Below are 17430 nucleotides of genomic sequence, written 5' to 3' on the forward strand. Positions count from 1 at the left end.
ACAACAACAAAAACAAAAAAAAAACAACAAAAAAAAACAAAGGTAAGGCTATTAAAGCCCCAAAGCTTTGGGCCAGGTATAGAAGCCCTACCTGTAATCCCAGCACTCAGGGGACATGGGCAAGAGGATAGCTACAAGTTCAAGGTCAGGCTGGCCTATATACCACATAAAACAAGCTCCTCACCAGCCAAAGTTGCAGAGCAAAACCCTGTCTTAAAGAAAACATTTGAATGGGCCAAGAACACTGCGGCTAAAGACTTTGAAGCAGGAAAGTACTGGATATGAGCAGACTGTAAAGTTGCCCATGTGACCAGGGCCCAACCCAAAGCCCAAACCTCTCTGCACCCACTGAATGCCACAAGGTAAGGCAGGGAAGCCTAGTGGGTATTTACAACCAGCTCTAACATCAGACAAATAAACCTCTGACCCCTGCTAAGGCCATGCCAGGAGATCATGACTTAGAAAACTCCATTTATTGACCCTCAAACCCAACACAAAACCCTATGCACAAGTTTTACAGGCCCTTGACCTTGTGGCCACAGCCATGTTCACTGAAGTCAGCTTGCTTCTGTCTCTTTGGGCTCTGATTCTGCTTTCTGAGATGCTAAGAGGACCTCTCGTGCTCTCTTCCTCCGGAGTCTCTCAGCATTGGTGATCATCATCGGATGCAGGGGGAAAAAGCCAGAAAGACCTAAAAGCAACAAGATTTCCGTTATAATATTGCCAGTGCTTCCCAAGAATCTGCTTCCCAGAACTGAGACCCAGCGCTGATCCACTGATTCACAGGACAGGAAATAAGCTTCTGTCTTGGCAAGCTCACTGTCTACTTCCTAACACCCTTCTCCTCACAGATGGACGGATGGACGAATGGAAGGACGGATGGATAGATGGATGGAGAACTGACAGGCACCCAAGACACATTTGTCCCATTTTTTGCACAAAAGCCCAGTCACTTGGAGTCTTCTAAAGGAGACCACAAAGGGGGTCTCCAGATTCAAAAAGGGCAGTTACATCACTTCACCTCCCACTCCCGTCCATTAAAGCTGGGATGGAATAAAAACCATTCTTCTTTTCCATTATCCCAGAGTTGACCACAGTATAAAATCTCTTAGATTATCTAAGCTCAGAGATGGTTTACCTAGGAGCTTCTCCATAGGCTTAGAAAGGTGAGCCCCACAGCCAATCCAATACCGGATCCGGTCCAGGTTGAGGGCAACTAGTTTTTCTCCATGACTGTTGGGTAGTGGATCATAGGAGCCCAACTGCTCCACAAATCGGCCATCCCTGGGACACTTGTTGTGAGCAGCCACAATGCGGTAAAAAGGCCGGTTGGTGCAGCCACCCAAAGCAAGGCGTATGGTTAGGTGGCCCCCATGGTAGGCTTTGCAGAAAAAGGTTGCTGTAGAGAAACAGCCGGTTAGAACGCAAAAACAGAAGACTCAAAATAGATCATAAAAGGTAAAGGCACAATTCCTCCTACTGCAATGTTCTCACTTCCAATCTATGCCATCCTCCATCCAGCTTAGATACAATCTTGTTTGTGAAACTCCTCTTAACCACTCCAGACGGGACATGCCTCCTTTTTTCCAAATCCACGTAACACAGACCTGCCGATGTTGGGGGCCACTTTATCTATATATCTTGCATATAGTCTCCATTTTGTACTAAGATAAATTCTAAGAAACAGCCAAATTCCCAGAAATGGCTTCTGGCCCCAGGTGTCCCATATGAACTTGGACCACAGTGTCCCCAGCTCCAGTCCATGCCTTGTCGGTCAGCACCCAGTCGGGACTGAAACCCACCAGCCGCTATACAGACTCTGATTGGCTGGCCTCAATCCAGGCCACGTTATTAAGAAAGCCATCTGAGTTCTTGACCAGTAGTAACCCACTTAAAATGCCAGGTATGGAAAAAACTGGCATGTACCCTATTGGTTACCCCTAGCTCACCTAATTTGTGGTTTTTATGTTTTAAAAGGTTGCCCTGTCTTGTCCCCGCTGACACGGTTTGTATCCCGAACCCAGCCATCTCCCTTAAATACCATCTTTTTGAATAAAGAAACTTTTGCTGGTTCGAACTTGGTTTTCATAGTGTATTGTTTCTCAAATTCTCGGATCCTAACACCATTTACTAAGCTGTGACCTTGTCATACCTCATCTGCAAAACGATTTCTACGATTTGTGGTTTTAAAAACAAACAAACAAACAAACAAACGGAGAGAGGCTGGGCATGGTGACGCACGCCTTTAATCACAGCACATTTGGGAGGCAGAGGCAAACGGCTGTCTAGGAAGGAGTTCGAAGCCAGCCTGTCTTTATACTGCGAGTTCCAGGCCAGCCAGAGTTACACAGAGAGGCCATCGCTAAAAGCAAAACGGACGGAGAAGCAGCTCCACTAGAAGGCAGTGTGGCCGCGCCTAGCCGGGGTCGCCGCAGCCCGCACCCGCCCGCAAGCCCCGCGCACTCACTGAGGTGGACCATGGTGCTCCGGCTCCCCGCTGTCCCCCTGCACAGACCGGCTCCACGGAGCCTGATGCCTGGACGTGCGCCCCCAAGTGGCCGAGCGAACACACGCCGCGACAACCGCAACACTCTAGAGCCGGAAATCCCTCTGCGGAAGCAGCCGGCCAACCGTCCCGCCCCTTCCGCTTTCTCTTCCAATGCGTACGGGAGTGCGTCAAGGCGCCGGCGACTGTTCGTTGGCTGCTGCAGCAGAGGTGTGTCTGTAGGCGTGGGCTGCTGGCAGTCTTTAGGTACTGCGGCGGTGAGGAGTCTGCTGGTCTTGTCCAGAGGTGCTAAGTGCCCTGCAGGCACGTCCATCCTACGACAGTTCCCACGCCTCTGTTCTCTTACCCAGAACACACACAGCCAGCTGTATTCTAGGGCCACCTTTGAAGAAGTTGCCTTAATTCCCAAGCCCCAGTAACTAAAGCTGGTCAGGAGCCTTGGCAGTTGTGCACCTCCAGGCTAATCAGATACACTTTCATCAGAAATTTTAATAGTCACACCATTATGCCATATATCTACCCACAAATAATGTCTATTAATTCGTTACATGATTACATACGAGCATATAAATTATGTGCTACAAGTATGACTCCAGAAACTCGATAAATTTTGAGTTTTTTTTTTTTAATGTGATCTAATTAATAGCCAACAACTAAAGGGACACAGGGAATGGGAAGGTTTCATCTGGTGACAATTTGGGAAGGAAAGATGCTTGGGGTTCCATATTAAATAATCACGTGTAAGGCTGTCAGAAAGATGGATTTCCAAAGCCAACCATTTCCTGTACACTGTGGATTTCTTCAAGAAGAGCCTGGTCTTTCAGTTTCAGCTGCAGAAACAAGGCAGGGAAGAAGTCATGTCCAACACACCATGTGGCTTTGAAAAGCCCTAATTCATGAGGCTCCAGATTTGCAGGAGTGGGATGGGCCTTTCCCATATTCTCTCTGTTTTTCCTTTCCTATATTCTCAACACTGTAGGAGCTCTCATAAAGAATTAGAATGTATTGGTTCCGTGGGTGAAAATTCATCAAGCACTGAGCGATCTTACAGTCTGTACACTCTCAGAATGGCAATTATGTCTCATACCTTTATTGTGTACTTATAAGCCTGCTCAGCTTCTAGTTGTCGTCCAACCTGAAAGAAGCACAGCACATCGTTCATAGAAAAAAATGTGAATAGGTGATTACTAAGCACATTCATCTTGAGGAGGAACTGCCCTGGACGGATATTTCTTTTGTCATCAGTACAATGACAACTCAGGAGCTCATTAAACTTCAGTTATGTGTTAACAGCCAGCTTACCTTTCTTAGTTGGGCCTTCACCTGATCCCTGAGAGGGCTTTGTGAAGGGACAGTAAGAAACACTCACTTTCAGGCAGACCAGAGCCAGGTAGGCCCACACTTCAGCGTTGCAGTTATTCAGTGCGTTGGCTTCAGACAGAGCATCCTCAGCTTCAGTGAGCTCCTCCAGCTTGGCAGAGAGGGAGAGTTAGGAGATACAGTCCAAAGTGGTTTTCACTTAAGCCAGTGGAGTTGTTAGCATTCCTTCTAGGTTCTGCCCCACAGTCATTTGGCAATAGCCAGGTATGCCTGGGTTACTATTAAAGGGGCTCCTCCTTTTGGCCCCCTCCTCTCTCTCAATCTCTTACTCTCTCTGTCCCTTCTCTCTCAGACCCTTCCTTCCTTTCTTCCCACCCCTTCCCCCTCTCTCTCCATGTGTTCCTGGCCCCAGCCTTCCCTCCTTCCCTCTCTTGTCTCTCTCCTCCTCCACCCCTCTCTTTCTCTGTCTCTACTCCCTTCTAAACTCCCCTCCCCATGCCCTAAATAAACTATTCTATACTGTACTGATGTGTGGCTGCTCCCTCAGAGGAAAGGGATGCCTCAACATGGGCCCTCAGAGGCACCCCTCCCACCTCACCATACTGTGCCCCTACAAAACATATCCTGGCCTCTTTTCTTTTATACAAAACACAACAATAGTCAGCTCAGATGAATCTGCTATCCAGCCAATAAATGTCCATGACCTATACCAGTGCTTTTCAAAACAAAACCTCAAAATTCACCAGTGTTTCTTAATTCATATGAAGCATATATTATATATGTTATATATAATTATATAACTATTAATAGATATTATTTGTGGATGGATATATGATAGGTATATATCTCTCCTCTAATTTTTTTGTTTGATTTCTTTTTTAATTATTTAGAGACTGGGTCTTCCTGTTAGTGAAACTCACAGGATTGGCTTGAAACCCTGTATTTCAGGCTGGCCTTGAACTTGAAACTATCTTCCTTCCTCAGTTGATCAGACATTGGGATTATATTTATGAGACATGAGGCCTAGATTTTGATTTCTGTTTTAAAAGAACAGTGAGTTTCTAAGGCCATGAAAAGATGAAGCACAGCCTTCCAACCATGTCCATGTTTTGCTTTGCACTTTAGGTCTTGCTGACACTGTATTCAGTCAACATACATTTGCTGAAGATGTGTTCTCTGTTCATCAATATACTTGATGCTGAGAACAAAAGTATGTATATACATATACAACCCCTACCCTCAGAGACCTCACTGCACTGGTAGATATGTAAACAATATAATGAAACATCAAATACATAAACATTTCTACAAAATAAATATTTCTATAGTAAAAGTACACTTATGATCTAGAGATGAGACAGAAATAATATCAGATCTACCCTAAAACTGAAGAATAATAGCCTCAGAGAAGAAACATCACTAAAATGGACCATGAGGGATTAGAGTTTATTAGAGGCACAAGGTCAAGAGTTATAAAGGTATGGGGTCTGATGGAGTACATGCACATTTAACTTTTTTTTCTTTTTCTTTTTCTTTTTTTTGCTTGAGACAGAGTGTCACTGCAGCCCTGCCTGGCCTGGAACTAGCTGTATAGACTAGGCTGGCCTTGGCTTCACAGAGAACCACCTGCCTCTACCTCCTGAATGATAGGCTCAAAGGCATGTTTCCAGTTCTGAAGGTGGTGTCCCCAGCCTCAGGCAGGGACTCTGTGAACATGACAGATTATCATAACGTCATGGTTTAGGTAGAAAATCCTGTGTCTGTAATCCCAGTTTTGTTAGGTAACGGAAAAAGATCAGGAGTTCAATATTATCTTTGGCTATCTAGTGAGTTTGAGACCACCCTGGGTATGTGAGAACTCCATCTTTGGTACTAGACAAGACAGGAACTGGATTCAAGTCTGAGCATGTTAAGGGATTTGCAGATGAGATGTCTCATGTCTAACATTTGCCTTGAAGGCTCCAGAGGGAAAGGCAAAGATGAAGACAATGAGAAACTGAGGTTAATGACTGCCAAATCAGGGTGACGGTGATGGGGGAAGCATTTTCTTCTCTTTACAACTAAGGACATTTTCAAACTGCCCTTGATAAGAATAATTTAAAAAAAAACTAAAAGAAAAACATTGATACTACGGCTGTTTTCGTGGCCCAGAGAGCTCACTTCTGTCTTTCTATGTCTCAAATTTCTCAGGCTAGGTTTTTGTAAGGTCCCCCCCCCCAGGATATTTTTATTCTCCTAGTCCAGGCTTCTGTTTATGAACAACTTTGAAAAAAAGTTTGGTTTTTTTTTTTTTCATTAGAGCCGACTGCCATCCCACCATCACCACAAAACCCCACAATCCACTTGGAGGACGATCGGGCCAGGGCCAGGCATCTGCCTCTGCTCTCTTACCCGGTAACAGGCAATTCCTAGTCCTAGCCAAGTGAGGCACGAAGGCGATCTCTTACAGGCTTGCATGTAGGTTCTCTTTGCGTTTTCATACTGGCAAAAGAAAACACCAATAAGCTTCGAACACACGTTGCTAAGGTAACCATGAGCTTCTTGACAGTTTTGCTCCAGAATAATCTGAAACTGAGTGAGTCCTTGGATAATATTTTCATGAATACTTTAAAGGAGCTGTTGCAAGCAGACAGGGAGAGGTAGGGGAAGGTCGAGTTTCACCTGGGAACAGATCCAAGGATTCAGGAAGGACTCACACAGGACGTTTTGGGCAAGCACAGTGGTTATTTGAATTCTGTCTAGACTGTATGGACTACATCTTTTCACTTAAAAGTGGCACCATGTGGTGAGGATGGCAGACACCGAGTCTCTGGTCCCTCTGAGAACCTGTTCCCCTAGCAGAAAAGTCTTAACAGTGCCACAGGAGATATTTAGAGAAATTCAAAAACCAAACTTTCATCCAGATGCAATGCCTACATTTTTAGCTGCTCAGCTTCTAAGACGTGAGGCAAGAGGATTATTTGAGTTCAGAAGTCCAAGGACAGTCTTTTAAGTTACCATTTCTTTCCTTTTAGTGTGGGTGAGGATAAGACAGGGTATCATACAGCCCAGACTGATCTCAAGCTTGCTCTCTTGCCCAAGATGACCTTAAACAGCTGATTCTCCAAGCTCTACCTCCTGAAAGCTGGAATTACAGGATGTGCTGCCATGCCCAATTTTATGTGGTGCTGGGGATTAAACCCAGGGCCGCTTTCATGACAGACATCCCTTCAATCAATGGCAGTGTGTCTCTAGACTGTCTTGTTTGAGATAAGATCTTAGTATTCTCCCCAGGTTGCCTTAAAAGTTCTGAGCTCAAGCCATCTGATGACCTAAGCTTCCCGAGTGCTGGGATCATCCGCACACACTGCCACATTCAGCAAGACCCTGTCTCTTTCCAAAATGAAACTTCCAAAAGTAGTAGGACTCGGTGGCTTATTTCTCCTCTTTTAGCTACAGCTAACCCTGAGCATTCAGCCCAGAAACTGGTTGCTTAGTAACCACAAGGTCAGTAGTGCCTTGAAGATGGCAGCTTGTCCTGACATTAGAAAGAAAATCCTTATTTACTTCACTGCAGTAGGGCTGTGATTTCTCTCAGACCTGGATTAGCCTTCCCATGTACATCATCATACTTTGTGACTCCATGTTCTTATTGGTTAGTGCACTAAATAAAAAACTGCCAATTATGGATGAAGAAGGGAAAGGAGACATAATCAGGGAGTCAAAACACCTGTGGCAGAACAGTGGCAACTCTTAGGTGGGTCCCAGTGGTTTGCTCTCCTATTGTTTACTTTCATGCATTTGAAGTTTTCTAGAATAGCAAGCCTACCCCTACTTAGCACCTGGAGCAAAGGCCCTTAGGGTAATTTCTAAAAGGTAGCAGGGGAACCACTAGAGTCACATTAGAGTGCCCCATAGGATGGGACTATCCTAAGATAGATTAGACCTAATACTCTGTATCGAGAAGGATGTTGGAGAAGTCATTTTGAGCCCCAGGACATGTTTTGTTAGTCAAGTTATCACTTCAAAGTTGCTATTAGTATTAATAAAATATTTAGTCAAAATAACATTCATTATGTTCATAATAACTTTAGTAGCACAGTGGTCAATAACAGACTCTTATTTCTACACTAGTTACTGGGTCCCTGATGCTAAGCAAATGGCTTTGCCATTGATATAAAGGTGGCATGATCATGTGGCCCTTTTTAGGATAGCAATGAAGTAGGAAAGGTCAAGGAAACATGAGGAAGGAAAGAAACGTCCCTGTCCCGGAATCTGTCTGGAAGTCAGAAACTTCAACTCAGCTGCTAAAATTGGAGCCACCCACAGAGATAGTGCTTATCGCCTTAGAGACAAGCAAGGGTGCTAAAAAAACAGGAGGTGGTGTTTCCTTAGAACCAGGAGGGGCTTCAGTTTCACTGCATGGCCACTCCTCTCTCACCCCAAACCCAAAAGATGCTCTCCTCATGAAGCCTTGTCAATTTCATTTACAAAAGGAAATCTTTAAAAAAAAAAAAAAGATTTGTCTTATTTTTAATCACATGTCTGTGTGTTTGCTTGTGTGAGAGCGAAGCCTGTGCAGGCTGGGGAGTTCCAGGCGGTTTGGAGCTGCCTGGTGTGGGTTCAGGAAATGCACTCTTTGGCTGCTGCTACTGTTTGTTGTTGTTGTTGTTGTTGTTTGTTTGTTTGTTTGTTTGTTTCATTTGTCAAGACCTGGTTTCTCTCTATAGTCCTGGCTATTCTGGAACTTGCTCTGTAGACCAGGTTGGCTTTGAACTCACAGAGATCCTCCTGCCTCTGTGTCTCAAGTGGTGGGATTAAAAGTGTGTATGCCACCTCTGCTTGGCTAAAGATTTCTTCTAAAACTGTTTATTTACATATATGAGTATATGCCATATATGTGCTGATATCCGGGGGCACCTCAAGATGAACTCAGATCCCCCGAAGTTGGAGTTACAGGTGGTTGTGAGCTGCCTGATGTAGGTGCTGGGATCTGAACCTGGGTCCTCTGAAAGAGTAGTATCCACCCTCAGCCGCTGAGCCTTCTCTCAAGCCACGAAAAGGAAACTCTTTGGCCAGGCGGTGGTGGCACATGCCTTTAATCACAGCACTTGGGAGGCAGAGACAGGTGGATTTCTGAGTTCGAGGCCAGCCTGGTCTACAGAGTGAGTTCCAGGACAGCCAGGACTATACAGAGAAACCCTGTCTCAAAAAAACAAAAACCAAAGCCAAAAAAAAAAAAAAAAAAGGAAATTCCTCAAGTTTAATGAGCCAGGTCATGTTTTAAAAACATTTAATCCTATGCGCATATCTGTGTGTGTCTGAGTGTGTCTGTGTGCCACGCGCATTCGGGAGCCGATGGAAATCAGATCCCTTGGTAGGTGTTTGGGAGCTTTTATGTAAGTGCTGGGATCCAAACCGGGTTCCTCTGCAAGAGGTTCCGAATGGATGCGTGCAGAGCATGTGTTAACCACTTAACCGCTGACCCACCGCTCCAGCCCCACAGCTCAGAGTGCTCACTTACAGTTTGAACTCCTGATTTTCAAAAACTTGCTTAATCATTAAAGCTTTTTTAAAAATGACAGCCCAGACTCATACATGTGGATATTGTAAGGACATCCAGAATGCTCTCTGAAGAAGACCATCCCCATTTGGGATGTGCGCTACTCTTAAGTCAGTTTTTCTCTCTCCTCCCCAACTCACATTTAACTAATGAAGGGTATGCTATTCTGTATTTCTATTTAACAAACTCTCTAACTCTGCTTCATCCTGACTTGTCCTGAATTCTTTTCTGCAGTGCAGTCATGGACGTGGTTTTACAAAGTGAAGGTCTCTGATAAGTGGGAATGACGGTGTGGAGAATTGAGGCCGGGAGCTCCTCAGGTTACTGTAGGTGGCAGCGTTGAGCTACTTTCCTCCTTAGCCACAGCTACAGCCTGGACCATGGATCAATGGAGCCTGGATCAATACCTTCTCTCTCCCTTACCTCTTTCTCTTCCAGGTAGATGTGCCCCAGGCGTAGGAAGATGAAGTGCATCTCAGAAGCATCAACTACAAAACTAATAGTCCGCTCATAGCATTCCTTGGCCTCAGCATGGTTTCCACTCAGGAAGTAGAGATGGCCCTTCACACCCCAGACATTGGGGTTCTGAGGAAGCAGACAAAGAACACACAGGGTGATGTGGTATTTAAGTCCCTAATGAATTTTGTTAAACATTTAAATCTAGATGAGTACATTTTTGTCCCTCTTTTTCCCTAAGAGCACGCATACAGAGAGAACCGTTTTAGTCACGTGGGTGGGTAAGGTCCTGGGTGTGGTCTCATTCTTGCACTCCTCAAAAGCCATTTTGTCTTTGGGTGCATGGTAAGTCAAATACTCGACTGTAATCAGCATGATGCTATTAGGAGCAAAGACAAGTCTAGAGACTTGAAATAACGGGCAACTCCTGCTAAACGGCCTGTTCTTCACCGTCTGTAGAACTCATGATTGCTTACAGAAACCAAATTCACACATAAGTATCACCCACACGTGACAGAAGTCTCCTCATGGTGTGGCACCACTACTCTATTTTCAGACAGAGCGTCATCATGCTCCCCATGCTAACTTCCAGCTCCACGGCTCACTCTCCCAAGCAGCTGAGACGCACGCTATTGCATCCTGCTTTCATCTCTGCTCCAGCATAAAGGGTTCACCCCTTCTTTCTCCCATTCAAAGGCTCTCTCTGGGAAAATCGGTACCAGGTAATCCATCTGTGCTGCTTGTTGCAGGTACTCCTCTGTCTTGGCAAAGTCCTTCTTGAGAAGGTGTGTCTGGGCCAGAACCAGGTAATACTCACAACTGGGTCCTCCTTGGGGGCACAGCAGCTCATGGGCCAGCACTCTGTGCACAAACTGCAAGGAAACCCAGAGGTAAAGAACATAAGAATGACTTCACTGCATTAGTTGAATAGCTTTTAGGATGGAGGGAGTGTGGCTCTGACGGGAAATAGTGAGGGACATCTTATAGGGTAGAATGATCATTTTCAGGGGTGCAGGGACAAGGGAAGCCACAGGCAATCAGTCAGCAAACACCAACGTTTCCAACGAAGCCCTGCTCGATGCAGGCCTTGTGGTCATGAGACTGAGATTCAGAGCGCACTTAGGAGGAGGTGCAGGCAACGGCACTTCATCAACCTCCCTGCTTACACGTGAAGTAACATTTCCAGACAATTGACATCTTAAGGAAACTCCTAATGAAACAAAACCCACCTCTCTAACTTACTTGCTAAGACTTGGGATTTCACAAACATAAATCACTGCTTTTGCCATAGCACTAAACATTTATGGTTACCAATGCACGTGGGGCTCTTTATCCCTGCCCCCTCAAAGGAGCTGCAAATCTGGTACAGTCACACGCGCCTGTGGCCCTCCCCAGCTTTGCAGTCCATTCTAGTCTTAGCCTACAATACGGAAGCTTTATGCGCACCTTCCCAGGAAACTACCCTGGCAAGATGGATTTATTCTCTCTACTCGACTTCTGCCACTGACCCAGGGAGCTGCATTTATTCACTGAGGAAAAAGCATGTTCCTGCTGGGAAGGGTTCATGTCTAATGTGGCCCAATCCCACCCAGTTCATAATTCTTGAGATTGCATGCCCTAAAGTGAGGTACATTGTTTGCTGGGTCAGAGTCAACTCCACCAGCTCCCCCTTCCTCCCACCACTTGCTCATGGTACCCCATGTGGGCACGTGATTATTGCATGGACTTCTTTTCTGGGAAAAAGACTGATATCCAGATGCTCCACCTGTAATAATGTGTGTCAGTATATTTGGAAACAGTTATATTCTCTTGTCCAGTTCAAAACATTTTATGTTTATTTGTGTTTGTATGTGTATGTATGTTTGTAGGGATGGCAGGGGTTGGGCCACAGGGATACCACATTGTGCATATGGAGGTAAGAGAATAACTTACACAAGAGTTAGTTCTCAGCCGGGCGGTGGTGGCGCACGCCTTTAATCCCAGCACTCGGGAGGCAGAGGCAGGCGGATTTCTGAGTTCGAGGCCAGCCTGGTCTACAGAGTGAGTTCCAGGACAGCCAGAACTACACAGAGAAACCCTGTCTCGAAAAACCAAAAAAAAAAAAAAAAAAAAAGAGTTAGTTCTCTTCTTCCACCATATGGGTTCCAGGAATCAAACTCAAGTCATCAGACTTGGTGGCAAGCCCCTTTACCCACCAAGCCATCTTGCCATACCTATAACCTATAGACTATTTTACTATTAAAATCATTTAATAGTTTAACCCTTTCTCACATGGCACCATGTATCTGTTTTCAGTTGGTCAGGATATTGTAGGGAGAAGGGGTATAATCACATGCTTATGAATCCCACACTCATAAAGTCCTAAAAGAAAAGGCTCAGGGGCTGATAAAATGGCGCAGTAGGTAAAGGCACTTGCTGCGAAGCCAAATGACCTGAGTTTGATCCCCAGAATCCACACAGTGGGAGGAGAAGACAGACTTATGCAAGTTGTCCTTTGACCTCACATGCATGTGCCTCCTCATAAATAAGTAAACAAGAGAGAAGTCAGGCTGCAGTCACACTGAGAGTCTGACTTTGTTTTGCTGGCCTTCTGCAGGGAGCAAACTTCTCAGTGAGGGCTGCTGATAGTGCCTGCAGAGGGAAGTCGGTGTTTGGACAGTCCTGACATTTGGTAAGAAACACCCTGAAGAGAACATTAGGGGTTAGTGATGGGTTCAGTGGCGGAACATTTGGTTAACATGGAGGAGGTCCCAAGCTCAGCCTCAGCACCAGAAACGCATGCTTGGTTTCTGCTGCACACAGATTCAGGTTCACACGGCACTGCTGTGGATAGAGTACACAGATCCCTGAAATCCTCCATCTATGTCCCAGTTCCCAAACAGTCTCACCTGTACGGCATTGACTTTCATCAAGAAGCGAATGGTTTCCATGAAGATGGTGACCGGAGGCTGGGGAATGGCTTGATGGGTAGGAGGGAAAAAGGCTGATGAATCTTGACACTTTGATGTTTCTGGAAATAGATCAACAGGATAGAAGACCAGATGCAAATAAGAAATGCCAGAAGCCCAGTTATATTGATAAGGTAGGGAGAAGATTCTGACCTCAGATGAGATAAAAACCAGAACCTGGAAAGCAGTAGACCATTTCTAGTTATGATGCAGAAAGTGGTCTCAAAGGCCATCGAGCCAGTGGCGCTGGGGGTTCTAAGGCAAATCATGACCAAATGAAAGGGCTTTGGAAACTATTCAAAGGGGCCTGGAGATGAATCAGTCAAGGCCTGAGTTCTGACCTCCATCACCCCGCCCCACCCACACACTTAATTAATTAATTTAAAGAAGTATTTAGACCTCCTTGGCTTTGAAACACAACATATAGATATTCTGAAAATGAAGACTCATTGGAAAATTATAGTTCTGTTAGCTACTTGTGTGAACAAAATTAAAATTCATACTTATCAGAGGAGCCCCAACACGGGGTTTAGAATTCAGATCCTAGGGGCTGGAGAGATGGCTCAATGGTTAAGAGCACTGACTGCTCTTCCCAAGGTCCTGAGTTCAATTCCCAGCAACCACATGGTGGCTCAAACCATCTGTAATGGAATCTGATGCCCTCTTCTGGTGTCTGAAGATAGTGACAGTGTACTCATATGAATATAATAAATAAATAAATTAAATAAATAAATAAATAAATAAGAATTCAGATCCTTGACTAATAGGAAGTGTGGTCAGTGCAACTTCAAACACTTCAGGATCTCCACACTCATAATCCTAAGAGTCTTCATGCTCTCCTGGTTGGTTTACATCCCTCTTTCCAGGGGAAATATAGGATTCTACTCACCTTTTTTTGATGTCAGCTCCTTTAATAGCACATTGGATGATTTCTGGGCAAGGGAAGACTCCTGAGTCTGTACAGTGATTATTGGCTCTTGTGATTCAGACTGTGCCTTAGGCGATTCTTCCAAAAACTCGTCTAGACTGGACAAAGCAGTGTTTGGTCCTAAACAGATTAGATTTTAATAAAAAGGAGCTTCTTCTTTCTGGCATTGAAAGGTTATAGGAGAGAAGACGCACAAATGGTAAGATAGACATCCCCTAAACACTGAAGGAACAGGCTAGAGAGTGGGCATCGTGAATAACAAGTACAAAACACCTTCCATCCCTTTGAGCCCAGCACCCTCCCTCGCAGGTATAGTGACGTGACAAGCAGACAATGGAACTGAAAGTATAAAATGTGAGAAGACAGGAACTGGGAGGTAAAGGAGAGAGAGGGAAATATGCCCCCATAAGGTACTCCCCACTTTGAAGAGAGGGAAAAAGAGATCACATCAAAGAAAGAAAAGGACCACAATGCAAACAATAAAAAGTAAAACAACAAAAAGAACCTTGGGGTTGAGAATGCAGATCCATGGTGGGTCGAGGACTCAGCAGGTGTGAGCTCCGGGGTCTTATCCCTAAATAACAACAAAGGAAAACCTCTTGGCAGTTTCTTAGAAGAAAAACAAAACAAAACAAAGCCCAGTAACTTCAGACACATATGAGATGAAAGCTGAGGGACTACACCAGAAATTGCACCATAACAAAAGATGACAATTTAAAGAGAAAGGGGGAAATTGTGACAATATTGGGGGGAATAGAAAGATAATGTGGGGGGTGGAGAAGTGGCACAGGGGCTTAGACCACAAGCTTCAAGTGGACCCGTGCTTGGTTCCCAGTACCCACATCAGATGACTCCCGGTTGCCTAGAACGTCAGGGGCATCGGATCCCTCCACAAGCCCCTGAAGTCATGTGGACAAACCCCTGACCCAGACACAGGTACACACAGAATTTAAAATAAGACAAAACATTTAAGAACAATATTGTGAGATGAGAATTGGGAGGGAAGAAGATAAAACTATGTCTATTGTGGGTGCTATCAGTCATATATATGTTTGTTTGGTTGGTTGGTTGTTTGGTTGGTTGGTTGGTTCATTGGTTGTTGGTTTTTCAAAACTGGGTTTCTTTGTGTAGCTCTGGCTGCCCTGGGACGTGGTGTCCAGCTCATAGTCAAAATGTTAAGAAACAACAAAAGTAATTAATTCATTAGAGTGAAAAAAAAAAAGAGGCGGAAAGGCTTCCAAATCCAATAAAAATTATCTGAAACCTAGAAATGACTAGAAATGTTGTTTACTAAACAGGGCCTCATTGGATAAAATGTTAAAATCTTACTAAAAGAGTAAGAAGAAAAGTTGCTCGGTGGAGGGTGTCATTGACACATAGGACAGAATGCACCAACATGAAAATGTTAATTATCCCTCAATAATCTGTAATTTTAATACAGTCCAAATAAAAATGATAACTACATTTTAAAGATTCACTAAATAAATTCACTATAAAATTCATACAGAGAAATAAAGGTCCATACATAGTTAAGCCAAACAGTTACATGAGAGAAACAGATAGGCCAGATATTAAGGCATTGCCCAAAAACATAACCATAGAAGACATGGACGCAATGCTTCCTTGTCTATGTGTTTACCCCTGACAGGTACGACAGAAAGACAATGTCAGGGTTTAGGAATGTATTCCTCACCTCACAGAGGAAATAATGGGGTTGGGAGAGACTGCTGAGAAAACTATATCCCTATCCAGACAAAAAATAAAGGGCAGTGCCCTCATAGCAGAATATTTTAAAATCAATTCTCTAAAGATCCAAATGTGAGACAATTATAAAGTTAATTGAAGAAAATATTACACAAAGAAGAAAAAGGTTATAAAACTAAACTACAGCCAGGCATGCCTATAATCCCAGCACTTGGGAGACCAAAGCTGAATGATAGCAAATTCAAAGCTAGCTTGAGATACATGGCAAGTCCAAGACTAGCCTGTGTTACTAAGTGAAACCCTGTTGTGGTGGTTTGAATAAAAATGGCCCCCATAAGCCTGTAAGAAGTGGCACTCTTAGGGGGTGTGGCCTTGTTGAAGAAAGTGCATCACTAGGGTGGGTGCTGAGGTCTCAGATGCTCAAGCCAGGCTCAGTGTGGCACACAGTCTCTTCCTGCTGCCTGTTGATCCAGATGTAGAACACTCAGCTCCTTCTCCAGTGTCATGCCTGCCTGCACACTGCCATGCTTCCTGTCATGACAATAATGGACTAAACCTCTAAACTGTACCAGTCCCTATTAAATGTTTTTCTTTATAAGCGTTGCTGTGGTTGTAGTGTATCTTTACAGCAATGGAAACCCTAATTAACCCACCTATCTTTAAAAATATTCCTAAACTTCAAAGATAAAGAACTACAATGGATACAGAACTAAAGTACTCTGGCTACAGCACCCCACTGACACCTGCAGAGCACTGCATTTGTCAAGGATATTTATCAGGACAGACTATCTGCTGGCCCTTAGAAAGTTTCAATATTTTTGAAGGGTTCCACTTAGAGAAAATTTAATTTCTAGCCACAATGAGATTATGTTATAAATAAAAGGCAAGGATATATGGAGAAACCTCAAAATATTTAGAAAATAAAAACCATATCACTAAATAGTCCATAGTCTCAGCTGGTGAATTCCTAGGTGTTTACAGGAGAAAAATGAGTCTATCCATGCAAAAATCTGGACCTAATGCCATCAGTAGCTTAAACTCAATGGTCTCAACATGAAAACAACCAAACATGAAGCAACAAGTGAACAGAGATGAGCGTGGGGTGCTCTCTCTACACTAAGGTGCAGTGTGGCAGCATAGATAGGTAGCTGGTACAATCAGCACACCATGGATAAATCTCAATTAAAAAAAAAAAAGATCAGACCAAAAAAAAAGCACATTCCATTTAACTCTAAACGTAGTCTAGACTATTTCTAGAATTCTAAAACTTAAAAACCCACAAATTTGGGCTGCTCATATGGCTCAGCAGGTAAAAGTGCCTAGCACAAGCCTGAAGGCCTGAGTTCTATCCTGGGAGCCCGCATGGTGCTAGGACAGAGCTCTGACTCCCCAAGGCTGTCCTCTGACCACCATGAGTGCCAATGCACATATGCCTTCCGACCCAAGTGAAGCAAGCAATAGATGCAACTTCAAATTTTTAAAATGCAAATTCCTCCATAGTGAGTGCAGATCAGTGGTTACCTAGGGGCAGATGGAAGGCGTCACGAGGGGCCTGAGCATGTCATTGTCTCCATTGTGTTCTATCGACACTCACTAACGTGACCTCACATGTGTGCAGCTGATGAAATTTCAACTGAAAATTTCTCAGGCAACCTTAACATTTGTATGTCTACAGAATAACAATGCATGCATGTGCAAGAAATACACAAGCAAAGACACATATTAAAAAACATATCAGAGTGACTGATTTCCTAAAATACATGGAAAGCAGCTGGAGAGAAGGCTCAATGACTGTGACCACTTCCTACTCTTGCAGAGGACCCAAGTTTAATTCCCGGCACCCACATCTGTCAGCAGCCAGTGGTCTGTAACTCAGTCCCGGGGCATCTGAACTCTGTGGAGGCCTGCTGCATGTGATGCACAAACTCATGAGCCACACACTCTTATACATACTTATAAAATAAAAAAAAATCCCCCTAAAATCTTTAATATGCAGGAACAGAGATCGGGGGAGGGAAAACAGGGT

At 44.2% G+C, this 17430-nt stretch overlaps 2 protein-coding genes across 6 annotated transcripts in view; both read right to left on the bottom strand.

The window, feature by feature from the left end:
* Positions 1-454: 454 nt before the first annotated feature.
* Positions 455-2602, bottom strand: Mrps16 (mitochondrial ribosomal protein S16). Its single transcript, XM_028758629.1, has 3 exons — positions 2468-2602; positions 1139-1399; positions 455-691 (listed from the first exon to the last, which is right to left on the bottom strand). Exons 1-3 carry the CDS (start codon positions 2478-2480, stop codon positions 558-560), a joined length of 408 nt encoding a protein of 135 aa, XP_028614462.1. The 5' UTR covers positions 2481-2602; the 3' UTR covers positions 455-557.
* Positions 2603-3111: 509 nt separating this feature from the next.
* Cfap70 (cilia and flagella associated protein 70) overlaps positions 3112-17430 on the bottom strand; it is a 53639-nt gene continuing 39320 nt past the window's right edge. For 3 of the 5 annotated variants that reach the window (XM_028758561.1, XM_028758563.1, XM_028758560.1), the window contains 9 exons: positions 14206-14274; positions 13662-13820; positions 12713-12834; positions 10544-10696; positions 9792-9953; positions 6218-6307; positions 3876-3977; positions 3594-3641; positions 3112-3336 (listed from right to left, as the gene is read on the bottom strand). In XM_028758561.1, coding sequence (XP_028614394.1) covers positions 3256-3336; positions 3594-3641; positions 3876-3977; positions 6218-6307; positions 9792-9953; positions 10544-10696; positions 12713-12834; positions 13662-13820; positions 14206-14274 — 986 coding nt within the window. In that variant the 3' untranslated portion in view covers positions 3112-3255. The remainder of the gene's footprint in view (positions 3337-3593; positions 3642-3875; positions 3978-6217; positions 6308-9791; positions 9954-10543; positions 10697-12712; positions 12835-13661; positions 13821-14205; positions 14275-17430) is intronic. The other 2 variants (XM_028758564.1, XM_028758562.1) reach the window with 1 other exon arrangement.

This window comes from Grammomys surdaster, unplaced genomic scaffold, assembly GCF_004785775.1.
Source record: "Grammomys surdaster isolate TR1022 unplaced genomic scaffold, NIH_TR_1.0 126198, whole genome shotgun sequence".
NCBI lineage: Eukaryota > Metazoa > Chordata > Mammalia > Rodentia > Muridae > Grammomys > Grammomys surdaster.

Bases quoted from the DNA above. Each gene is read 5' to 3' on its own strand.
- Mrps16 (XM_028758629.1), bottom strand. The intron at 692-1,138 runs GTAAACCATCTC...TGTTGCTTTTAG, and splicing joins GCCTATGGAGAAGCTCCTAG to GTCTTTCTGGCTTTTTCCCC.